This window comes from Panicum virgatum, chromosome 2K (assembly GCF_016808335.1).
Source record: "Panicum virgatum strain AP13 chromosome 2K, P.virgatum_v5, whole genome shotgun sequence".
Taxonomy (NCBI): Eukaryota; Viridiplantae; Streptophyta; class Magnoliopsida; order Poales; family Poaceae; genus Panicum; species Panicum virgatum.
In genome coordinates, this window is record NC_053137.1 from 40630937 (window position 1) to 40657853 (window position 26917).

The window sequence follows — 26917 nt, forward strand, 5'->3', positions numbered from 1 at the left end:
GTGTGTGACAAAGAAAGTAATACAAGGGTATAAGAGGTGGATATAGAAAATTGCTGATGTAAAAAGTATTAGTATTTCGATAGAAATATTTTTTCTTCTATGAAAAAAATAGATCTCCACCCCTTTCGTCAAATCTTTTGATATGATAAGTGGGATCTCCGTGATGGATATAGTGGTCCTAATCTTGAGAAAGGGTTTCAATTGTTTCAATTTTATGTATAGAGTAAATAAAATTGGTCTGACAATTTTGTTTTCTCAAACTCTGGTAAATAAAATAGATAAATAATATTTGATATATCGAGTAAATATCCAACCGCGAATCTGTATCTGAGTTATCTTTTTACATTCGTATTCGAGTTAAAATATAATATAATATTATCCGAATCCGATTTATATAAAGCCATAAAACTATCACATCGAATGTGTGCGGCACATGCATGAAGTATTAAATCTAAATGAAATAAAAAACTAATCGCATAGTTTGCTTGTAAATTACGAGGCGGATCTAATGAGGGTAATTAGGCCATGATTATACAATAAATTGGTATAATAAATATGTGCTAATGACGAATTAACTAGTCTTAATAAATTCGTCTCGTAGTTTACAGACGAACTCTGTAATTAATTTTGTGATTTGCCTATATTTAATACTTTAATTATAAAAAAATCTTTTACAAAAATTTTACACGAAGCAACTAAAGTCCTAAATTCCATGTAGGTTACGTGCGCGGGTGGCTGCCGAGCGGCGTGACCTAGGTCTTGTTTAAATGCAAATTTTAAAATTTCAAAACTATCACATCAAATAAGAATCTTACATGCATGAAGTATTAAATCTAGACATAACAAAAAACTAATTGTATAATTTGTTTGTAGATTACGAGACGAATCTAATGAGCCTAATTAGACTTTGATTAGACAATAAATTGCTACAATAATTGCTACAGTAAACATGTGTTAATGATGAATTAATTAGCATTAATAATTTCGTCTCATAATTCAGAGACGAGTTCTGTAATTAATTTCATAATTAGTCTATATTTAATATTTTAAATGTGAAAAAATTCTCTTTCAAAATTTTTACAAATTGCATGTAAGGCTAGGCTAGCTCCCACACCGACTTGGGTGAGCGCCCGCCACCCGTGTTCTAGGTTGGTCTGGTCCGACCACACAATTGGGAACTGTTACCTAGCGCTACGTGTTTTTCGAAAAAAAAATCTCGTATACATGAATTACTAAATAAAGTCTATTTGCGAAATTTTTTTAGAGATGTGTGTAACTTTTCGCGATGAATCTAATGACGGTAATTAATCGATGATTAGCTATAGTGATGTTACAGTAATCATCCTCTAATCATGCGATTAAAGATATCATTAAATTTTTTAGGGTTTTGAAGTTGATTTTATAAACCGGCTTCGTTTGATATCGTAATTAGCCGTCACAATATTACTATTCCCAGCGCAAGAACGAAAAAAAGGGCCTGCGTATACTCGTTCTATCCACGGCCGACTCCAATCATTCCATCCCCCTCCGGGCCAAAACCTAGTATCCCCGCCGCCACCGCCGCCGCCGCCATCTCTCGCCCCACCGCCAGTCCGCCGATCCGCGCTGCTCTTATGTCCATCCTCCTCGACATCTAGCTGCGGTTCCTCCCCTTCAGGCTACTTCGACTCATCCTCGGCATTGCCATTCAAGCTCCGTGCCCCCTTGTCATCTCACATTGGATCCTCACCGGAAGAGTCCGCCAGTTTCTCTGGGGCGCCTCCGCCGGCTGCTCGCTCCCAGTTTCCCTCGACCACCACTTGCCCATGGTAATTAGCATCACTCGAGTTCTGGGTCATAAAAATCAAGCCTAACCCTAAATTTACAGCTTTATTGACTTGTTTCCTTTTAAAACCTTAGGATGGTATTGCTTATTATGGTGAGTTCATCAGAAACATGGATGCTATCTGTAGGCAATATATTGTTTGCATACGAATCCGTCCAGATAATCCTTCCAATGTCAGTCGGGACTGGCATAGTTGTTGCCTCCGGAGACAGAACATGTTTCGTTATTACTGCTCGTGGTCTTGTCAGGAATGAGGGAGTAGTCGAAGTTGAATTTTCTGACGGTACTGTGCAACAAATTGACCGGAAGAAGGTTAGATGTCAAAGGGAAGCGTCGCTCATTCTTATCGAAAGTGATATGAAGCATTGGGCAACCGTGAACTTCAGTAAGAATGAAGCTGTAGAAGGCCAAAGGGTCTTCACTTATGGCTATAACTCAACTCCACCAACAAGAAGATACATATCAGGAAATCTTGTTTGTAGAAGGCCAAAGGGTCTTCACTTATGGCTATAACTCAACTCCACCAACAAGAAGATACATATCAGGAAATCTTGTTTGGTTAGTATCTAAGCTCTTCCTAACCATATTGTATCCTTTACTTTGTATTGTTGCCTAATATTGAAAAAATAATAATACAGTGGGGCAGGGATAGCAAACAATGATAGTATTCAATTTGTTCATGGATGCTCAACTGGTGTGAAGGGCCATCTAGGATCGGCTGTTTTTAATGAAGCAAACCAACTTGTTGGCATGAATTTCTTCTATACAAGATCTAAAGGTGTAGATTATTGCGTCGACTCTAAGAAACACCAACAAGAACAAAAGGAGAATCAACAAGATCAGAAAGAGAAATCTTCCCCAGGTGGCCTGGTATCTGCCATTGACTTGCACACAATAAGACACACACTTCAGTTGTTTCTCCCTAAAGCAACAGGAAAGGTAGAATCTCTTAATTTTAAACAAGCGTGTGTATCTATTTTCTACTTTGCTTATGTCTTATTTTGCATGCTTTTTTTGGTTACTAGAATCTCCAAGAAACCTTGCAGTATTTACAAGATGTCCTTAAATTGTCTGAGGCCAGTTGATCTTCAACCTTTGTTAGAAGGTAAGCATTCAATATGATTTTATTTGCTCATATAGATTTGTTTATTTGAAGTTCTGGGAAAAGTAACTATACCGATGATCAATACGGACAGCATATAAGGTCAAAAATAGCATGACAGTCCCTAATTATGGTCCATGGTATATTCCTAAAATTGCAACACTTGGTCTGAAATCTCATACAGCTTACTATAAATATAAATATCTCTGCATGCTATGTGCAGTTTTTATCATTCTTTTTTTCATATGACAGCATTCCTTTTCATCATCTTGAATTATGTTCCAGTGCACACTGCACAACGGTCACCATTAATCTGAAACTCATTTCCATTTCCTAAGTTGTGAAGTTAAAGCTTTGCTACTTTGAGGCATGCCACTGAATTGCTTCCGTTGTACACTTGTACCACATTCTATGCATGCTCAATTTTAAAGAAAGGTAGAGATCATTGTTTTGCTTGAATATAGATGAGTATAATGTTGCAGATGTTCAGATACTGCACCTGCTTCGGTTGAGTCGAATCTATGAAATGTTGGCACTGATTAGTTGTTTCATTGCATGCTCCTTTGCTAAATTCGTTTGCTACAGTAGCATTGCATGTCAAATTCCTACTCACTGTTCTTTGATCCATTATACTGCTGGCTAATGACTTATCAATTTCAATTCATAAATAATATGATAGCCTTGATGCATTTGTCCAGACATATTGATATCATGTGACGCACCTAATTTTTTCGATTGCCTTTCATTCCTCCCTCCCTCCCACTCTCTGAATTGGCATGAATAAGCGGCTATATAAATTATCTGTAGCATTTCACTTTTCTATACATTGCGCTTCCATTTGTGGCCTTAAGTGCTAACCTAGGATCCTGAATGGTGTACCTTGCTACCTCAGACCTCAATTATTTATCAACTTAATCAATAATATGGCATTTTTTTTGTTGGTTGAACCCACACACCATCCAGTTATTATACAAATTATCGGATGGGCTTTACTAACATCTTGTTACATTCGGCAGTGTTATCCAATTCGGAAAATGTATGAGACTGAAGTCGTGCATGTCAGGAGTACCAGATGAAGGTTATAGATGTGGGAGTTCATAACTGAGCTACAGCCTGTTATTCTTGCTTCCACTTTGTCAAGTGTGTGAGCAGTTCATTTTTGTCGTTAACCCCATGGTGTGCAGGACATTCATTCATATGTTGGTCATGATTAATGAGACTTGTTGCTGACTAAACGGAGGCTTGCTGCAACAGAAGTGTGTGAGGAATGCCTTTCGATTTGGCAGAGGCAGACTGCCTGATATTATATGTTAGAGATGGTTAGAGTATTCACCATCAACCCAATGGATATTTACGAAAATTCTTGTATCCATCCTCGCATTTTTCTGTTAAATTTGGTACTGCATAATGCTGGTGGTTGTGACTTCTGAGTCAAAGCTAAGGAAGATGACAATTTGCAGGTCAAGGGTTAGTTTGGCAGCAGCGGATTAGCCAACGGGAAAAATTTTATGGATCATCTATTCTCCACTCCACAGTGAGGCGTCCCCGAACGGGAGAATCTCCCTACTACTGTTTAGAACCATTTTTCCGCATGGGAGAGCCATAAACTGATATTTCTGTTTTTTTGGACAACCCTAGGGTGATATGATACTTATATTTATGGAAAAAAACACAACCCGGTACATATGTTTGGAAAAAAGAATACATCACAACATGCTAACTAACGTAAGAAAGTAACATTTGATGACCTGCAACAACATTATGTGAAGATGGATTATTTGAGATAGAGTTGTATTCATGCAATGTTTAGGCCTCGTTTAGTTGCAAGGTGTAAAGTTTTTGAAATGAAATCTTTTCACATTTGAAGTATTAAATATATACTAATCACAAAATTAATTACAGAACTAGTCTGTAAACTAGGTGACGAATTTAATGAGCCTAATTAATCCATCATTAGTGCATGGTTATTGTAGCAACTTAGTGTCTAATCATTGCCTAATTAGGTTCATTAGATTCGTCTCGTAATTTACAAGCAAATTATGCAATTAGTTTATTTTGTTTAGATTTAATACTCCATGCATGTAAGATTTTCGTTCGATATGATAGATTTGGAATTTGAATTTTGCAACTAAACAAGACCTTAATTTAATTTAAGTACCATCTGAGAGCAACTCCAACAAGACTCCTATTCTAACCTCTACTTAGAAAATAGGGACCGAGAGTAATTTTTTTTTTTACTCCAGCAGGTCCCTACTCAACTCCAGTAGAGGCTTCTAGATTCAGTCCTCCCAGCCCTTCTCCCACGGGTGGGTGGGGATCTCGGCAACTTCATTTTTTTTCTCCCACGGCCATGGTGCTTCTCCATCTCGTCATCTCACGATGGCGCTCCTCCCGTGCCTTCTTCTACCTCCCTCCTGGTGGTCCTCCCTCCCAGGCGACGGCCCTCCGCCCATCCTCTACTCCCCCGACGGTCCCTTCCATCGCTGCGCTCTGCCGCCCACTCCTCCCTCGTCGAAACCCTAGATCTCGTCGTACCGGATGCCGCCGATCCTACAGCGCCGCGCCGCAGGGGCCTTGCTAATAAGCGAGCATGCGCCAAAATGGAGCGCAGCGATCGATTTCGGACAGGATTTACTTTCCCTTTGAAGTATAATTACCCATTCCCTTTCCGGTAACTTCCCACCCGCAGTGCAACCCTTGCCGCCGCCATCTGCTGACTGAACGTATGGGCTCCCGCCCAGCGAGTGTCCGCATGCGCTCAGGTGTTGTCCCCGCCTCCCTATTCCTTTTCCTCTTTTTCCTCAATCCCACCGGTATATATAATTATATACATAAATTATGTGCATAAAATTATATAAAGCAAAAGGAATTATATAAAAAAAATTAAAAACAGAAGTATATAGTACAAAAGAAGCAAGATATTTATACAACAAACTTATATAACTAAAAATATGGAAATCATGTTTATATGCTAAATTTATACATATAACTTTTTGTAAAAAATATATAATCAACATTTTCCGCAAAACTTTGTCGCAAACCAATCTGAAAGAAAAAAGTTATGCAAAATAATAATTCTCGGGAAGAAGTAATATTTGTATAACTTATGCAAACGAAGCAAAAAAAATTATATAAAAGTAATGTATATAACTTGGGCAAAGAAAAAGAAGCCAAAACTTATATAGAAAAGAAAAGTTATATACATAACTTCCCCAATATGAAGTTATGTATCTGTTGCATTAATTTTTTTTTGAAGAAAACATAGGAAAAGGAAAAAAAATAAACACTCACATAGGCCTGCAGCCCTACACGCTGCTGCAAGCTGTAGGTTTTCTGGGCGGTGCGAAGGAGTACGTGGCCACATGTGGCGGGGTCGCACCGCCACATGCAGAAGGGGCCGGGAAAGAAAAAAAAATAAAAGCTAGTACGGTCCGCGCACGTGGAGGTTGGTCGGGAAATCGAGCGCTGGAACGCTCGCTAGCGCTCGCGTGTAAAATTGGATTTGCGGCGCCGCAGCAATGAGGAAGAGGGGCGCCACTCCCACGCCACTTGAATCTGCAGGGTTCTGGGCCGCCGACTCAACCTCGCCACGCCGCCTCATCGATGCCGGCGAGTTCCCCTCCGCCACGTTGTTATGTCCTGATCCCCAACGAAGATGATCAGAGCACCACGATAGCCGGATTTGAGAATAAGAGGGAAATCAGAGAGAATTTAGAAGGAGAATCACAGAGAGAGGGGAAGAACAAGGGAGGAAGAAGTGAGAGATTCAGAAAGGAGAAGTGCATTTGTTTTCTTCTTGCCTAACAAGCCATCCAGCTGTCTCATTACATATAGATGGTTCATGGGCCGCAAATACAGCGACACACACCAGAAACGGCCCAAGGCCCGATAACCCGGAATAGATAAATACTACTCATGTCCGACATAACCCCCCCCCCCAAGTAGCAGCTGGTCACCGAGCCTTCAAACCGTAGTAATCTTCCCATGTAGACATCTCAAAAGGCAGACCACTCCACTGTGATTTAACCTAAGTAATGGCAATAGCTCCTTTCTTCACTAGACGTCGGTCCAAGATGTGTGTAGGCACCACATCAATTGTGTCCAGAGATGGAATTGTAGGAATATCTGAAAACACAGGAGTATGGTCAGGAACAGACTGTTTCAGTTGTGAGACATGGAATACTGGGTGGACTTGAGCATGAGCAGGCAGCTCTAATTTGTAAGCGGTGTTGCCAATCTTCTCCAGAATCTTCTAGGGGCCGAAATATTTGAATGCAAGTTTTGGGAAGGTCCTGTTAGCCATTGAGGACTGGGCATAATGCTGCAGCTTGAGATAAATTGAGTCACCCAACTGAAATTGCCTTGGTGATCTGTTCTTGTCAACAAATGATTTCATCTTCTGTTGTGCCCTGTGCAGGTTCTCCTTAAGTGTGGCTGGCAGAAGTTGTCGATCTTGCAACAAAATAGAAGCCTCAGATGGGTCATCTTGAGAATTTGTGGGAGGTGCAGGCGAGGTTCCAGGGTCAGGATCGACCCCATATAAAGCTTTGAATGGGGAGCAGTTGAGGGCAGAATGATAGTTAGAATTGTACCACAACTCTGCAGAGGAAAGCCACTTATGCCATTGTTGGCGCCTACCAACATCACCACTGAGCGAGCAGCGATGACACTCACAGACGCCAAGAGGGTGGCAGATATTTCATGAACCACGAATAAATCCGCAAGCGTATGGAATACAGCTGTAGCATTTTACCTAGGAGTATACCGGAGTGTCGTTTATATTTTCGCAGGGAAGGCGGCGAATGGAAGTACATAAGCTACTTAATGAACTGATCTAGATTGGATATTCAATTGCATGAACACGGGTAAGATAAATAACATGGTAGGAGGTAGTGTGACACACACACAAAGTACCCTCGGAGATAAATAAACAAAAGATGCTATAGGCAAGGAGAAAGGAAGAAGCTAGAACTCGTGTCAGATGTGCTAGACTAGCTATATCTATGCTATCTTATGGTTAGACTGTCAAAGATTAAACTAATACAACAGGGAGACCGCTCCTCTAGCTGACGGGAGAAGCCCGTTCACCTAGACAGCTTTATGTACCTCCTACCACCAATCCGAACGTGGATGGTTACTAGGGCTCGGACAGGGCAGTCACTACCTGTCGGCTACCTCTGAATCCATGGGAAAAGGTGACATCCAGCAATACTTATCTACTCTAGACACCAAGTCTACATTAGTAAGCGACACTCTAGCATCCCGCGCGGAGCCCCTACTCTCCGGATGGACAGACATCACACTAGAGCAAACATACGAATACTGGAACAGTTGATAGAGTTCTAAGGCCAATATGTTAACCATCGCAAGCACAGGGCGATCATGCAGTGCAAGCATTGAATGATAATGCAACCAGATCACAAAGTATATATCCGATAACTAAGAACATACTTCAAGAAGATATCGGTAACTATAGTCTAATTCTAAACGACCGAAATTACAAGAGAAAGCTAGAGATGAACCCATACCAAAACTCCCGAGCAACTGCGGGGACTCGACGACTCCTAGACTTCTCCTAAACTCCACTAAGCCTATAGACTAAGCAAGAAATGCACTTGAGGTAAGTGAGCTGAGAGGGGTGTGTGTGTGTTCTAATCTCTACCCCTCCCCTCATATTTATAGCAGGGAGCCACGGGTGAGATGCAGCCATTCATCGCAGAACCGACCTTGTGAACCAATGACAAGCTGCCACTTAGAAGAGTTATGGCGGTGGGGCCTATGGGCTGGTCGGCCGACCAGGGTGGTCGGCCGGCTTGCCAGTGGCTCCCCCCGCCCCCTACTGCTGGGGTTGGGCTGTCTTGGGCCTTCCCTTGTCTGAACATCGAGGTATGGACTTGTCTTAAGTAGATTTGCTTCGGTTCTTGGGCTACACTTGGTCGAATTGAGCCTGAATTTGTGCTCTGATATTTTTTTTATGATTTTATGTCGGGCTGACCTACATATTAGCTCAAAAACACATCTTGCATATTCTAAAGGTGAAGTATGATTTAGGGATTTATTTGGATAAGATGCATGTAAGAAATGCAAACTCTCATGATTTTCTGATCAAGTTGACACCTAGAAATGGTCATTAGTGAGCGTCAACAAAATCCCCCCAAGCTGTCCTTTGCTCGTCCCGAGCAAAATAGGACAAATCAGGTTGTTGATCAGAAAATCACTTTAACTCTTACATACCTGTCTTGTCATAGTTTATAGTAAAGATATTCATCTGTATGCTTAAATGAGTTGGCTCTCATACCTTTGCTCTAGTACCTTACTCATTCATGGGGCTTTTTAGCTATCTCCTTGTCTTGGGCTGTTGAAAGTTAGAACGGCTCATAAAGCAACACTCACTTGTTTATAGATCTGCAATTCATCTGGAGATATTTTTGAAGATTTTTTGAAAAGATGGCTAAGTTCCCCCAAAATGATTCCCTCGAAGCACTCAACTTTTATTATCCTCACAGGGCATTAATTGCCTTCAGTCTTCCCTACTATGGTTAAAGCTTTTGTGGAGCTCAACGTAGGGTAAAAACAGGGCATATTTGTATTCCATATATTGTAGAGTCAAAGAGCAGATCCATGGAGAAACAAGTTATGCAATCTCGATTAAAAGGTGCAAGTGTGTGGATGGATGGATAAATGAATAAGGTATGACTTACACCTTAAAGCATTTCTCTCTCTTTTATCATCCCTTGATATCATTGTATATATTTTTTCAGACATGGCTACCCCCCCCCCCTCTCTCTCTCTCTTGGGCTATGCTTCCTTGGTATGCCATCTTTTCTCTTTTTGGGGCAACCATAATCTAACACTATATTGATTTCAGGGATGTTCTAAGAGAAAGATTGCCAAAACATGGCACATTTATTGATGGATGGTGATAAATCTAATTCCCAGTGTAGGAATATCACAAAGGGATGTGGATGTGTACGTGCTTGAGATCGAGAAAGCATGAACAAATTCTCACTAGGGTCACAAAATTTGACAAAACTCAACAAAATGTCAAGCAGTATATGTATAAAATTTCTCATGGTGTATGACATATGGCTCTGGTAGGACTTGCTTATCATTGAGGAACTTGCCTTTTTGAACTTTCCAAAAACAAAAACTCCAGAATTCAAGCATCACTAGAAAAAGGTTACACGACTTTATTTACCATATCTATACTCACAACAACTTAGACTTGGATCAAGCATGCGCGACCCACAAAACTTTCAGGTTCATGGCAAAGCGTTTACATAGCCAACAGACTTAAACTTAAGAGAACACTTTAGCCAAAAACTAGACATAACAGACAAGGTAGAGTAAAGAAAAACTCATCCTTTCAACTTTCATGAGAAGTTAAAACATTCTTACCGCGCATGATAAAAGAGAAATAAAGCAGTAAATATTTATTTTGTTTCAAAATTTTTCTATCAAATTTATTCAAAAGCAACTAAAGAGATATAGTTGGCTTAGAGGAGGGAACCTCTCCAAAGCTAGCTCTTGGTTTAGGATCCGAAAAGTAGGACCTTTCTCCATACCTGATCAGGTTGAGGTTATTTCATCCGTACCTGGAGAAGTAGTAGCGGGCAATGACATATTCTTCTTTTTGCGCCACACCTTCTTGGTCTTCTTCGGCGGCGTAGATGGCGCAGGAGTAGGGTCCTCGGTCTTCGCGACCTTTGAATTTCCCATCTTCTTAGACCTTTTTGATCTTGTCTGATCATCCTTTATGAACGTCTCTATGAAGGTGATAAGGCTATCTTTCTGAGAAGGTGTAACTTCGACTTCTTTGATCTTCTGAGGATTTGGCCCAAATTTGACCCGGATCATTAAGCACTGCTCCTTCTTAGGCCTGAAGTCAAATTTCTCCACTTTACCATTGATATGGAGTCAGATTTCTCCAGCTCCAACATAGATGTGTGCATCTGCTATATTGAGGAATGGTTGTCCCAGAATGAGTGTGGTTTCCTTCTGGTTATCCATATCGAGTACCACGAAGTCAATAGGGACGAAACAATCACGCACCCTTACTGGAACATCCTCAGCAATCCCCTCTGGATGTCGCACCGAGGATTCAGCCAACTGCAACTGCATAGGTGTTGGGGTCAACGCTGAGTAGTTGAGCTAGTCAAAGACTGCCCTTGGCATCACGCTGACAGTGGCACCCAGATCACATAGTCATTTATCGAAGCTCTATGCCCCTATCGAGCATTTGATAGTGGGGAACCCTGGATCCTTTTTTTTCTCGGGCAATTGATGAAGTATGGCTGCACTGCATGCCTCAGTGAGCTTGATTACTTCAGTAGTTGGCAATGACCGCTTGTTGTTGATTATGTCCTTGAGGTAGCGATCGTAGGTTGGGACCTTCATTGCATCCATCAAGGGCACATTGATGTTCACTTGCTGGATAATTTCAACAAAGTGGTTGAACTGCTTATCTGTGGTTGGTTTCTTTGCCCTCATAGGGAACAACAATACTTGGGTATCATAGAATTCATGTGGAGCCATTTTTTCTTCATGAACCTTCATGGGTTCAACCTCCCGAGATGGTTCTTCTGCCACCGGGCTTGCCTTCTTTCTGTTGTCGTGGTTAGAATAAGGCGGATGTAGCGAAAATGGCCTCTCATGCCATATTTCAATATAATGTTTTGGCGATTGATGACACACACAACACTTGGACTAATATGATTGTTAAGATGAACATTCCCAAGCTTTTAGGTTCAAGTGATGACAAAGAGAAGATAGGCGTAGCTAGGCCCGAAGGGCCGCCCTGAAAGCTCTTCGGTCCAAAGGATAAGAATCGAAGAGACCGTGAAGAAAACCAAGTCAAAGAAATTAAGACAGAGACAATTTACTATCACCGGTTAAACCGACGATAGGGAAATTGTACTCACCGGTGCAAGGGACTCAGAGAAGGCCAAATCAGCAGAGTACACCAGTTGAACCGACGCTAAGAATTACATACGTCGGTGCATTGACTTGGAGCACGTCTGGAATTTTGGTAACACCGGTTGAACCGACGCCAGGAAAATTGAATACGTCGGTGCAATGAACTCAGCAGTTGAAGCAAAATCTATACACCGGATGAACCGACGCTAGGTATTGGTGAACGTCGGTGCAGTTGTCCAGAGAGTTAGTTTTTCAGCAACTACACTCACCGGTTAAACCGACGCTGCATCGGTTGATTACGTCGGTCGATTGAGGTAGCCGTTGAAGTATAACGGCTAGTTGGAAAATGCACTCACCGGTTAAACTGGTGATGACAAAAATGGGAGCATTGGTTTAACAGGTGATAGCACTTTTTGTCAGCCTTTTCCAACGGCTAGTTTGGGGTGTGTGGGCTATATATATGCCACCCCACGGCTCATTTGAGGTTGCTGGAGACCAAGGAAGTATACAAGTTCAAAATATCATCTCCAACCATCATAGAGCTTCATTGTACATCATATAGGCTTAAGCACACTTGTGAGAGTGCTTAGTGCTTGTAATAGGGATTAGTTCTTGCGAGAGCTCCCTTGAGAGAAGTCTTGCTGTGGCAGGCAATCCTTGTGATCCGTCGTGTGACCCTCCGACTTGGTGTGAAGTGGCAACGACACTTTGTGCGGGGGAAGAGGAGACCCCTTCCTTGGTGGAGAAGCTCCGTAGTGGATTTCGGCTGGGTGACCGAGAGAGACAGTGGCGGTGCACGAGACTCGGTGTCTTGTGGGCACTCGCCTTTACTTGCCGGCAACGCCTTGGTGGTGTAGTGCAAGACGGTGATCGGAAGAGCCTCGGTGTCCCGTGGACGTAGGCGTTTGTGCCGAAACCACGTTACATGACTGTGTCTACTCGGGAGTTTGCATCCCTCTTGCACTTACCTCTTTACTCACCATTTTACGTTTCCGCATTTACTTTACCTTGCATGCCTTTACTTTTCTAGTTAGTTTGTTTAGGATTGGCTATAGGTTGCAAGTATTTTGGGGTAAGTAGAGAGTAGCAAAGATAAACCTTAGTCATAACTAGCATGTATAGGGCGTGTTAGGTTTATCTTATGCAAGTAGTTTGAGCCCTAGGTTAAAAAGCGATTAGCGACCCTATTCACCCCCTCCTCCTCTAGGGTCGGACACCCCGGTGATCCTTACAGCGGATCTTGAGTAGTTTTACCTCCTCTTGTCGTTATCGCCTTAATGTTCTCCATAGTAGGGAGCATGGTGGCAGCCACTTGAGCGAGTTGAGTTTCAATCATCTTGTTAAAACTTAGCTGGTTCTTGATGGCAGTGGAGAAGCCGTCCATCTTAGCATGCATGGTCTCCATCAATTTGTCATTGGCGGCCAACTTCTTTTGAAGAGACTCATTGATATTCACTTGTTCGTAGACAAGATTCCTCAAGGTAGGCTTGTTAGGTTTGGAAGAATTCGAATTTCCGTTACCTCCTTGATAGTATGGGCGTGGTTGATTCCAACCGTTACCTCCTAGATTGAATATTCAATTGCGTAAACAAGGGTAAGATAAATAACATGGTAGGAGTTAGTGTGACACACACACAACTACCCTCAGGATAAATACAATAAAAGAAGATGCTATAGGCCGGAAGCAAGCCAGAAGTTAGAGCTCGAGTCAACCGTGCTAGGCTAGCTATATCTATGCTATCTTATGGTTAGATTGTCATAGATTAAACTACACAACCGGGAGACCGCTATCGAAGTAACGAGAGGTGCCCGTACACCCCGGCGGCTTTATGTACATCCTACCCCCCAATCTGAACGTGGAGGATTACTAGGGCTCGAACAGGGCTGTCACCACATGCTGGCTACCTCTACAAATCATGGGAAAGTATTGGTACATTGTAACATCACGAATAAATCCGCAAGCGCACGGATACCGCTGTAGTTTTCACCCAAGAGTATTCCAGGGTATCGTATCCACTGGGGAACATGAGTACGCTATCTACGGGTTCAGGCTCATCCAAGGACACACACGCCGGTGTAGGAAGGACAGAAAAGAGAGGGTTTTCTTAGATCTAGAATCTATGTTTGAAAGAAGAGATCTTGTCGCCGTTATACTTCGAGCTACTAGTTTCGATCGGCTTATAAAAGCCGATAGCTCCAATAATACGTGCTCTATCCAATATCCGAACGTGGAGGATTACTAGGGCTCGAACAGGGCTGTCACCACCTACCGGCTACCTCTACAAATCGTGGGACTATCAGACAACTGAGTGGTATAGTCCAGCCTAGACACCATGTCTACGCTATTCCCTACTAACCTTAGCCCTGGCCAAGACTTGCCTTTTCTATCCGGGGTCTTAAGCTAAGATCAAATGCTACTCTCTAAGTATACACATCAACTTATATAAGGCAGAGATGATAACTTGCAATCTAAACTCTAATTCTAAATAAGAAAGTCTCGAACACTTACAACCGAATAAGCATCCGTCGAGGCACAAGCAGAGAAGTGTGCCGACAAACCCGGCACTTCCCCCGATTCCTCCTCACTCTCCTCCTCTTCTTCTACACCTCCTAGACTACCTAAGCATCTAGGATGAAGGCCTCAAGCTTCAAGGGAGAAAGGTGAGTTGAGTTGTGTTGTGTGGTGTGTTCATTCCTTCACCCCCCCTTGTATTTATAGGAGGAAGCCACGGCCAAGGGGAGTGTGTTCTATAGCTGAGCCTCATTAAACCGACCTAAGCATCCAATGAGAGAGTTCCATGTGAAAGACCTAAGGTGGTGGGGCCCATTGGGCCGTCTGCCGACCAGGGTGGTCGGCCGGCCACCCAGTGGGGCCAACCGACATCTGTCTTCTTCTGTTGGGCTGCACACTGGGCCCACTTGTCATTGACACTGGTCCCTGCTTCTGGTACATCGGTTTCTTGCTCTGGTGGGCCCTTTAATCTATGTTTTGACACGTGTCCTGTTTTGATTTGCTGGAACGTCGTGTCTTGGATCATGCCACACCATTATGCTGCAAAATTAGCTAAAAATCACCTGCACACATTCTAGAACATCATCTGTGGAATTCGTTAGTAAATAAGTCTATCCTAGCATTTATTCCACATTATGGTTCAATTTTGTGCAAGAGTTGACGATCAAAATAGGTCGTTAGTGACTGTCAAAAAACAGGTTGACATCCAGCAACTCTTAGCTAATCTAGACACCATGTCTACACTCGTAAGCGATACTCTAGTATCCCACGCGGATCCCCCACCCTCCAGATGGACATACATCATATTAGAGCAAACATACAAATACTTGAGCAGTTGATAGAGTTCTAAGGCCAATATGTTAACCATCGCAAGCACAGGACGATCATGCAATGCAAGCATCGTATGATAACATAATCAGATTAAGAAGCATATATCCGATAACTCAGAACATACTTCGAGCAGATATCGGTAACCATAGTCTAATTCTATTACAAACAACTGAATATTACAAGAGAGAACTAGAGACGAACCCATACCAGAACTCTCGAGCAACTCCAACGACTCGATGACTCCTATACTTCTCCTAAACTCCACCAGACCTATAGACTAAGCCAGATGAACTTGAGAAGAGAGTTGAGTGTGGTGTGTGTGTTCTAATCTCTACCCCCTTGTATTTATAGCAGGGAGCCACGGAGTGAGACTCACATAACGGACCTAAGGGACCTATGAGGGGGCGACACGTGGCGAAGTTGAGGTGATAGGGCCCACGGGCCTCGTCGGGCGACAGCCCAGGAGCGCCAACTGCCCCCAGCTTTGTCCAGCAGGCTGTCCTGGGCCTTGTCTGATCCACGTTGATCTTGGTCTATCTTGACTTGTCTGAACTAGGTTCTTGAGCCACATTTGGTTCATTTAAGCCTGAATCGGTGCTCTGATATTTTTTGTGATTTTATGTCATTCCAAAGTGTGCTTGCAACCTGCATTTTAGCTCAAAAACACATCTTGCATTTTCTAGAAGGTTAAGTGTGTTTTAGGGACTTATTTGGATAAATATGCGTGCAAGAAATGCAAACTCTCATGATTTTCTTATCAAGTTGACGCCTGGAAATGATCGTTAGTGAGCATCAACAAGATCCCCCAAGTTGTCCTTGGCTCGTCCCAAGCAAAGTAGGACAAATCAGGTTGTTGATCAGAAAATCACCTTGACTCATATCTACCTGTCATGTCATAGTCTGAAGCAAAGATATTCATCTATAAGTTTAAATGTGTTGGCTCTCTTACCTTTGCACAAGTACCTTACTCCTTCACGGGGCCTTTTGGCTGTCTCCTCGTCTTGGGCTATTGAGAGTTAGAACGGTGCACAAAGTAATACTTACTTGTTCATAGGTCTGCAATCCATCTGGAGACATTTTTGAAGAAATTTTTTGAAAACATGGCAAAGTTCCCAAGATGATTCTCTCGAAGCACTCAACTTTAACTATCCTCACCAGGGAAGTATCTGCCTTCAGTCTTTCCTACTACTATGTAAAGCTTTTGTGGAGCTCAGGGTAGGATAAGAACAGGGCATACTTGCATTTCATATATTGTAAAGTCAAAGAGAGGATCCATGGAGAAACAAGTCATGCAATCTCGATCGAAAGGTGCAAGTGTATGAATGGATGGATGGATGGAGGTATGGCTTACTCCTTAAGGCATTGGTTCTCTCTCTTGTATCATCCCTTTCTCTCTCTCTCTTTTTTGAGACATGGCTACCCCTCTCTTTCTTTCTTTCTTTCTTTCTCTTTCGCTCTTTTTTTTTGGGTCATGCTTCTTTGGCATGCCATATTTTCTCTTTTTGGGGCAACCATAATCTAACATCTCATTTTATTTCAGGGATGTTCTAAGAGAGAGTTTACCAAAGCATGGAGTATTTATTGATGGAGAATGGTGGTGCTAATTTCTGGTATAGGAATGTCGCACATGGATGGGACGTGTACGTGCTTGTGATCGAGAAAGCATGAAAAAGATCTCACTAGGGTCACACAATTTGATAAAACTCAACAGAATGTCAAGCCGCATATGTGTAAGGTTTTCTCATGGAATAAAACATATGGCTCTGGTAGGACTTGCTTATCACTGAGGAACTTGCCTTTTTAGCTTTTCAAAAATAAAAAACTCCAGACTTCAAGCATCACTAGAAAAAATTTGTACAACTTTATTTACCATATCTATACTCACAACAACTTAGACTTGGATCAAACATATGCAACCCACGGAACTTTCAGGTTCATTGGAAAAGCGTTTACATAGCCAACAGACTTAAACTTAAGAGAAAATTTTATTGCCAAACTAAATATAACAGATAAGGTATAGCAAAGCAAAACTCATCCTTTCAACTTTTCATAAGAAGTTAAAACATTATTACCGCACATGATAAAAGGAAATAAAGCAGTAAATATTTATTTTGTTTTGGAAGTTTTTATCAAATTTATTTAAAAACGAGTAAAAGATACTGTTGACTTAGGGGAGGGGACCTCCCCCAAGATAGCTCTTGGTTTAGAGTCTGAAAAGCAGGACCTTTCTCCATACCTGATCAGGTTGAGGTCGTTTCGTTCGTACCTGGAGAAGTAGTAGCGGGCGATGACGTCGTCTTCTTCTTGCGCCATGCTTTCTTGGTCTTCTTTAGTGGCATAGATGGCGCAGGAGCAGGACCCTCGGTCTCTGCGACCTTTGATTTACCCTTCTTCTTAGACCTTTTCGAGTTTTCCTGTTTATCCTTCATGAACATCCTCATGAAAGATATGAGACTGTCTTTCTGAGAAGGTGTGACTTCGACTTCTTTGATTTTCTGAGGATTTGGCCCAAATTTGACCCGGATCATTAAGCATTGCTCCTTCCTAGGTCGGAAGTCAAATTTCTCCGGCCCCAACATCAATATGTACATCTGTGGTATTGAGGAATGGCCATCCCAGGATAAGAGTGGTTTCCTTCTGATTATCCATATCGAACACCACAAAGTCAACCGGAACGAAACAATCTCGTGCCCTTACTGGGACATCCTCAATGATTCCCTCTGGGTGTCGTACCGAAGAATCGGCCAACTGCAGCTGCAGAGGTGTTGGAGTCAACATTGAGTAGCTGAGTTGATCAAATACTGGCTTAGGCATACTGACACTGGCACCCAGATCACATAGGGCCTTGTCGAAGCTCTGTGCCCCTATTAACAACTGATAGTGGGGCACCCTGGATCCTTTTTCTTTTCGGGCAATTGTTGAAGTATAGCTGCACTGCATGCCTTAGTGAGCTTGATCACTTCAGTAGTTGGCAGAGGCTGCTTGTTGTTAATTATGTCCTTGAGGTAGCATGCGTAGGTTGGGACCCTCATTGCATCCATCAAGGGCACATTGATGTTCACTTGCTGAATCACCTCAACAAATTGGTTGAATTGCTCATCTGTGTACTTGGTTTCTTTGCCCTCATAGGGAACGACAGTACTTGGGTGTCATAGAATTTGTGCGGAGCCGTTTTCCCTTCATTAACCTTCTCGGGTTCTTCCTCTCGAGATGGTTCTTCTGCCATCGGGCTTGCCTTCTTCCTGTTAATATGGTTAGGATAAGGCAAATCTTGAGTAGTTTTACCTCCTCGTGTCGTTATCGCCTTAACATTTGCCATAGCAGGGGGCATGGCGGCAGCCACTTGAGCTAGTTGAGTCTCAATCATCTTGTTGAAACTCAGCTGGTTCTTGATGGCAGTGGAGAATCCGTCCATCTTGGCATGGATGGTCTCCATGGATTTGTCTGTAGCGGCCAACTTCTTCTGAAGGGACTCATTGATATTCGCTTGGCCGTAGAAAAGATCTCTCAAGGTAGGTTGGTTAGGATTGAAAGAATTTGAATTGCCATTACCTCCTTGATAATATAGGTGTGGTTGATTCCACCCCTGACCTCCTTGTGGACGAAACCCATTGTTGTTACCATTGAGATATAGTGTTTCTTCTTGGGTTTCCAGGCAGTTGTCACCTATTGGCGCTCCTTAAGTATCCATTTCATCCCCTGTTTAACTTTGATAATGGCATGAATTTAATATCAAAATCACTAACCATCCTAACCTCGGCCCGATTATTGGTCGTTTTCGCATTTGCACATATATTTTGGAGGTACTTCGTTTTTGCAGGTTTTTGACCAATTTTGGAGCATGAAATGACGAGGCCCATGATCATGCAATAACACGAAGAAAGATGAAGGCCAAAGCCCAAACAAAGGACCAAAGGCCATGACGACTAGAAGCCCGTTCATGCACATCCACCCTCCAATGAAGCCCAAAGGACAAAGCCCACAAGATGAGATCGAGATACTTCAGGGCTAAGCATAACAAATAGAGATTTAAGGAAGGATTCTCTGTCCTATCCTTTCCCTCAAAGAAATCTCGAAGATAACGACGTCCAATGGGGTGCAATCGTGAAAGGTATAAACTCCAGAAGACTTGGGGAGAAAGGAGAACGCGAGGCGGCGAGAAAATGGGATAGGCCGGCCGGCCTGGGCCCATTGAGCCAGCCGGCCCAGGCCCTTTTCAGGGAGTCTCGGCCTCCCCATCGACCTAGGGTTTCCTGAGGCTATTTAAAGACCCCTCCCCCAGGCTCACGCAGGAGATCAATTCGGGAGACGACGCCAAGGAGCAGAGAAGATAGAGGGACACCTCTTGGAGAGCCGAGGGTCGTGCTAGTTGTCTAGGGGCTTCCCTAGCCGACGTGGGAACCTTGCAAGGAAGACCACGTCGGAGTGCTGGAGCTAGGATCATCAAGATCAAGGTAGGGCCCCGGTTGTGATCTTGTGATGTACAATCATTCATGGTGAAGTTACTTGTGATTCCGAATTTTTAGCGACCATGTTCTCTCTTTCGATTTTGTTCTTTTCTTTGGGTTTGCTTCATCCTAGATCTATTATCGAGATAGATCGCTTAACATGATCTTGTAGTCATGGTGGCTAGAGGTTCATGGTGGAACTACCAAAGGGGGTTTGACTTGCTTCAGGGTGCTTTCGTCCAAGGGGGGGGCGTTGTGACAGGGCGTTGCTTTAGTAGATGGGGTATCGAAGGATCGGATTGGAGATTTTGGGTTTAAAGATGCTTTTCATTGAGATTCACATCTGTCTTGCTTCACTACATCTAGCTGGAACTACAACATATGCATGATCTAGGTGATCTAGATTGGTTATCTCTAACTTTCTCATGCTACCTTCGGTGTTTGCTGTTTTTAGTAGATTAGATTCGTTTTACACCACCTCAACACAAAGGATTCTCTATGTTAGTAGATTGTTTCTTGTATCTTTGGTTCCGTGGATTGATAAACCTTGGGTGAATACTCTAAGGGAAAAGCTACACGATCCCGTGCGCTTGCGGTATATAAATTGGGGCGCTAAGGAGCGTCAACATCACCCGAATGTCCAACATTCCCGCAGAACTCACATGTCATGCGAGTTTCTAAGTCTTGAAGAGTATGGATTTGAGCCTTTCTTGGGAATAATCCTCGAATTTCTTGAGGAGCAGATCGATCTTCATAGCGAGCAAGTTGGCCTCCTTGACGGTGTGCATGCCTCACTGGCGTGGTTGGAGACGATCATTGCTCCAACCTTGGTTGGACACCATCTTCTCAATGAATGCTGTAGCTCTTTCAATGGTCAGCGAGAAGAAAGCTCCACCTGCAACGGCATCCACATGATCACAGGAAGATTGAGTCAACCCGTTGTAGAAGTTTTGGAGAATGAGCCAATTGTCCATTCTGTGGTGCGGACACACAAGAATGTACTCCTGAAGTCTCTCCCAAGCTTTAGGAATTGACTCATTTGATGCCTGCTGGAAGTTCAAAATCCTTCCGTAAAGAGCATTGGCTTTGCCTGTCGGGAAGAACTTCACGAGGAATGTCTTAGCACATTTGTCCCAGGTGTCCACAACGGTCTTGTTAGCATAGAACCATTGCTTCGCTCTCCCAAGAGAGAGAACGGGAACAAACGGAGCCGGATCGCATCCTGAGATACTCCCTTGACAACAAAAGTGGTGCAAAGTTCCAAGAACTGATGGAGATGAGCGCTGGCATCCTCATTGGCCTTGCCACAGAAAGGGCTGGTCTGCACGATCATAATGAGACCCGTCTTGATCTTGAAATTCTCCCCTTCGGTGTTAACATCGGGCCCGGTGGGGACCTGGTTAGCAGATGGGGCAGAGTAATCGCGGAGTGTCTTTTGGGCCATAGCTTGAGAAGCTGATGACGATGCGATGACTGGTTCGGCTGCCAAGAGGGGTCTTCGAGGAGATATGAGACGAGCTCGAGTCTTCCTCAAAAGTGACTCTGGATCGGAATGAAAGTTTTGCGGAAAGTTGAAACCAGTCATACACTACCCTATTTTCACATCAACGAAGACAGAAAACAAAGCCAAGTTAGCCTGTTTAGCAAGCGAATACCAATTTTGATTTTGTTCATAACTTTGTCTATATACTTCAATCTGTGCCTTCCCCGGCAACGGCGCAAAAAATGCTTGTTGGCGCCTACCAACGCCACCACTAGGGGGACAACGATGACGCCCACAGACGCCAATTGGGGTGGCAGGTATTTCATGAACCACGAATAAATCTGCAAGCGCACGGAATACCACTGTAGCATTTTACTCAGGAGTATACCGGGGTGTCATTTATATTTTCGCAGGGAAGGCGGTGAATGAAGAGATATAGACTAGTTGATGAACTTTATTTAAATTGGATATTCAATTGCGTAAACATGAGTAAGATAAATAACATGGTAGGATGTAGTGTGACACACACAAAAACTACCCTCAGAGATAAATAAACAAAAGATGCTATAGGCAGGGAGAAAGGCAGAAGCTAGAACTCAGGTCAGATGTGTTAGGCTAGCTATATCTATGCAATCTTATGGTTAAATTGTCAAAGATTAAACTAATACAACAGGGAGAAGGCTCCTCTAGCTGATGGGAGAAGCCCGTTCACCTAGGCGGCTTTATGTACCTCCTACCCCCCAATCCGAACGTGGAGGGTTACTAGGTCTCAGACAGGGCTGTCACCACCTGCCAGCTACCTCTCAATCCATGTGAAAGGGTGACATCAAACAACACTTATCTACTCTAGACTCCATGTCTACATTAGTAAGCGATACTCTAGCATCCCGCGCGGAGATCCCACCCTCCGGATGGACAGACATCACACTAGAGCAAACATACGAATACAAGAACAGGTAATAGAGTTCTAAGGCCAATATGTTAACCATCGCAAGCACAGGGCAATCATGCAATGCAAGCATTGAATGATAATGCAACCAGATCACAAAGCATATATCCGATAACTCAGGACATATTTCAAGCAGATATCGGTAACCATAGTCTAATTCTATTACAAACGACCAAGAATTACAAGAGAGAGCTAGAGATGAACCCATACCAGAACTCCCGAGCAACTCCGGGGACTTGACAACTCCTAGACTTCTCCTAAACTCTACTAAGCCTATAGACTAAGCAAGAATGCACTTGAGGTAAGTGAGGTGAGGGGCGTGTGTGTGTTCTAATCTCTACCCCTCACCTCATATTTATTGTAGGCAGCCACGGGTGAGATGTAGCCATTCCTTGTAGAACCGACCTTGTAAACCATTGACAAGCTGCCACGTAGAAGAGTTAATGTGGTGGGGCCCATGGGCTGTGTTGGCTCCTACCAGCGTCACCACCGGGAAACAGCGATGACGCCCGCAGACGCCAATTGAGGTGGCAGGTATTTCATGAACCACGAATAAATCTGCAAGCACACAGATTACCGCTGTAGCATTTTACAAGGGAGTATTTCGTGGTGTCATTTATCTTTCCGCAGGGAAGGCGGTGAATGAAGAGATATAGACTAGTTGATGAACTTTATCTAGATTGGGTATTCAAATGCATAAACAGGGGTAAGATAGATAACATGGAAGGAGGTAGTGTGACACACACACACACAACTACCCTCATGATAAATAAAAGAAAAAGAAGATGCTATAGGCCGGGAGCAAGGTAGAAGTTAGAGCTCGAGTCAATTGTGCTAGGCTAGCTATATCTATGCTATCTTATGGTTAGATCGTCAGAGATTAAATTACACAACAGGGAGACCGCTATCGAAGTAACGAGAGAAGTCTGTACACCCCGGCGGCTTTATGCACCTCCTAGCCCCCACACTGAACGTGGAGGATTACTAGGGCTCGAACAGGGCTGTCACCACCTGTCGGCTACCTCTACAAACTGTGGGTATAGTTGACATCCAGCAAATCTTAGCTAATCTAGACAGCATGTCTACACTAGTAAGCGATACTATAGTGTCCCGCGCGGAGCCCCCACCCTCCGGATGGACAGACATCACACTAGAGCAAACATACCAATACTGGAGCAGTTGATAGAGTTCTAAGGCCGATATGTTAATCATCGCAAGCACAGGGCTATCATGCAATGCAAGCATTGAACAATAACACAACCAGATCAAGAAGCATATATCCGATAACTCAGAACATACTTCGAGCACATATCGGTAACCATAGTCTAATTCTATTACAAATAACCGAATATTACAAGAGAGAGCTAGAGATGAACCCATACCAGAACTCTCGAGCAACTCCGGTGACTCGAAGACTCCTAGACTTTTCCTAAACTCCATTAAGCCTAAAGACTATGCAAGAGGTGAGTGTTGTGAGGTGTGTGTGTGTGTGTCCTATTCTCTACCCACCCACCCCCTTCTATTTATAGCAGGGAGCCACGGGGTGAAACTCTTTAAACCGACCTAAGGGACCAACCAGGAGACGACACATGGCTTGGCTAAGGCAGTGGGGCCCACGGGCAAGGTCGGCCGACCAGGCTGGTCGGCCGGCCTGCCAGTGGCGCCAACCGCCCCCAGCTTCATCCAGCAAGCTGTCCTGGGCCTCCTTGTCTGGCCTATGTTGGTCTTGGTCTGTCTTGGCTTGTCTGAGCTGAGTTCTTGAGCCACTTTTGGTCCATCTGAGTCTGAATCGGTGCTCTGATAATTTCTGTGATTTTATGTCGGGCTAAAGTGTGCTTGCAACCTGCATATTAGCTCAAAAACACAACTTGCATTTTCTAGAAGGTGAAGTGTAATTTAGAGACTTTATTGGATAAAGATGCGTGTAAGAAATGCAAACTCTCAAGATTTTCTGATCAAGTTGACGCCTAGAAATGGTCATTAGTGAGCGTCAACATGCTGGTCGACCGACCAGGGTGATCGGCCAACCGGCCAGTGGCTCCCACCGCCCCCAACTGCCGGGGCTGGGCTATCTTGGGCCTTCCCTTGTCTGAACATCGAGGTATGGACTTGTCTTAAGTAGATTTGCTTCGGTTCTTGGGCTACACTTGTTCGAATTGAGCCTGAATCTGTGCTCTGATATTTTCTGTGATATTATGTCGGGCTAACCTGCATATTAGCTCAAAAACACGTCTTGCATATTCTAAAGGTGAATTGTGGTTTAGAAATTTATTTGGATAAAGATGCGTGTAAGAAATGCAAACTCTCATGATTTTCTGATCAAGTTGATGCCTGGAAATGGTCATTAGTGAGCGTCAATAGCCATTTAGCGGGTGAGTCAGGAACAACACAGCAAAGAAATATTTCAAGACACTATTGATCCTTTCAGTTTGTCCATCTGTTTGAGAGTGGTATGCCGAGCTCATAAGCAATTTGGTACCCAAAAAGTTGAACAGCTCTTGCCAAAATGATGCAGTGAAAACTTTATCTCGATCAGACACTATAGTTTGTGGAACTCCATGCAACTTGACCACATTGTCAAAGAATAGTTGAGCCACAGTCTTTGCAGAATAAGGGTGTTTCAAAGGATAAAAGTGTGCATACTTCGTGAATCTATTAACTACTACCAGAATCGCTACATAAGAGTCAGACTTTGGTAGGCCTTCAATGAAATCCATGGAGAGGTCTGTTGACGGTCCTTAAGTGCCAAATCCGACCGTCAACTAGACTCAATAATAAAGGAAAACTATATGCCTTACTTATATATTTGTATCACTAACCTTGCTCCACAGTTGTTTTTGAGTCTTGTACATTTCAGATGAGGAAGAGCAAAATAAGTAGAAAACACGCAGTAGACGCCACACAACTACGAAGAAGATCGCATCCGGCGTCACCCACTTACAAAGAGGGCCCACCTGGCAGAGCAAACGGGCGCGCCACGCATAATGCACACAAGGAAAGACACAAGGGCCCACCTGTCAGCCTGCCAGAGGAGGATAACGACGAGGGGCGCCAGGGGGGGTTGGCTGAACCCCAGGTTCGGCCGAACCTACCCTGCCACCCGTCGTCCAGGTGCATCTCGAGGAGGAGTAGCTGCCAAGAAGGCTCCACTAGTATAAATAGGCCTCCACCTATGTGCGTTGGCGGGAAACCGACCTCCACTAGTATAAATAGGCCTCTCCTCCACCCCCCTCTCATTCCACCATTCCAAGAAGGCTCTCCTCTCTCTTGCTCTCTTAGCTAGGTAGTGGAGCTAGGCTAGTTCTCTTTAGTGAAGCAAGTCGTCCTCGGGGTCATTGAGCAATCCTCGGCTCCCATTATGGCTTTGTATTCAACTTGTCAGACTTCTATTCATAATATAGAGTTATGCCATAGTTGCTTTACTATCTCGATAGTTTATCAATCCATGCTTAGTTCATTCATGAGTTATGCTAAGGTCTTGGTTAGGCCAGATGATCCGGGTACGGATAGAGGTTCTTTGTGCTTTCGAGCTTGCTCTAGCGTTTTACTTGTCCATCCGAAAGGTGGGAGACCCGGGGACGCTAGGGTAGTGACTTCATGCACGAGCGTGGTGCTCGGGTATGCGGGATCCTTCGGATATGACCGTACTCCACGGTGTGACTGGGGTAGACGACAGGTGGTGACAATCCTATCCGTCCGGTGTAACAGCTGTGTTGCTTCGAATTTTTCAGTGTTGGTGTGGTGACTATACATGGCACCATATGCATGGCTGGTGGTAGGAAGGGTTGCACTGTGCTGTGGTTGTTGATGATAAAGATTCCTTAGAGAAGACAAGGGAACTGTACTCTTTATCAGGTATGGCCCGGGATTTGATGGAAGGTGTAGCAAATATGGCTCTAGCTAGTTTGGGAAACATTATTGGGACTAACATGTTTATCAAGAATATTCTTTAATTAGCAGAGTTTACTAGGTTCCAAAGGTCTCAATGCATAGGAGTCACATAGGCCAGGAAATTTAGATTTAATTTAGAGAAGTCTCATAAACCTTTCTGACACCAAATGAATTGACGGTGTCAAAATTGTACACATCGAAAGTATATATTGTGGTCGACCAGCAGTAAGCGAATATTGCAAGTATGACATCATGTTCCGTTGGTGGAAGAAATGAGCATATATAATATCCTTCACTCGAGTTTCGGTCAAAGAAGATGATGTGAAAACAATTGGTGAACTTTAATTGGAGCGAGCATTGAACAATGTTAAGGTTAGGGGTGCAAATTGGTGTTTTTAGGTGCCCTCCAATCCTTCTTAGTTCAATATTTTTTACTACTTCTTCAAAGTGGAATTCTATTTTAAAAAAATAGTACAAAACTTTGAACTAAAAAGTGTTGGAGGTGCACCTAGGAATCACCTCTTTGCACCCCTAGTTAAGTTGAAGAATGAACGCAGTAGATGGTCAGATGATGAAGGGACGATTGGACATGTCGTATAGCGCCTTATTCTTGTCTAGAGAGGGCGCAATGGAGTTCAAAGATGAAACCATCACTAATACAAAACAGGCCTTTGTTCCTGGCCATTTGTCCCGGCAGCCTTTGGGCCCGGGACAATAGGTGGCTTTTGTCCCGGGTCCAACGGCTAGCCGGGCCAGCGGGGGGGACGGGGGCCTTTTGTCCCGGTTGGAGGCACCAACCGGGACAAAATGGGAGCATTTTGTCCCGGTTGGTGGTTCCAACCGGGACAAAAGGCCCGCGTAGCCTTTTGTCCCGGTTGGAACCACCAACCGGGACAAAAGTCCCCCCTTTTGTCCCCTTTTGTCCCGGTTCATGCCTCCAACCGGGACAAAAGGCCTTGC

At 43.6% G+C, this 26917-nt stretch overlaps 1 protein-coding gene across 3 annotated transcripts; it reads left to right on the plus strand.

The window, feature by feature from the left end:
- The first annotated feature begins 1391 nt into the window (after positions 1-1391).
- On the plus strand, positions 1392-4392 carry LOC120676518. 3 transcript variants are annotated; one of them, XR_005675855.1, is made up of 6 exons: positions 1392-1808; positions 1900-1918; positions 2074-2383; positions 2464-2764; positions 2851-2930; positions 3944-4392. XR_005675855.1 is itself a non-coding variant. In XM_039957845.1 (5 exons), the coding sequence occupies exons 2-4, from the start codon at positions 1901-1903 to the stop codon at positions 2908-2910; spliced, it is 765 nt and encodes a 254-aa protein (XP_039813779.1). In that variant the 5' UTR covers positions 1394-1808; position 1900; the 3' UTR covers positions 2911-2930; positions 3944-4392. The 3 variants fall into 3 exon arrangements, 1 of the variants encoding a protein (XP_039813779.1); XR_005675854.1 differs by having other exon boundaries at positions 1900-2383; XM_039957845.1 differs by having other exon boundaries at positions 1394-1808; positions 1900-2303; positions 2463-2764.
- Positions 4393-26917: the final 22525 nt, after the last annotated feature.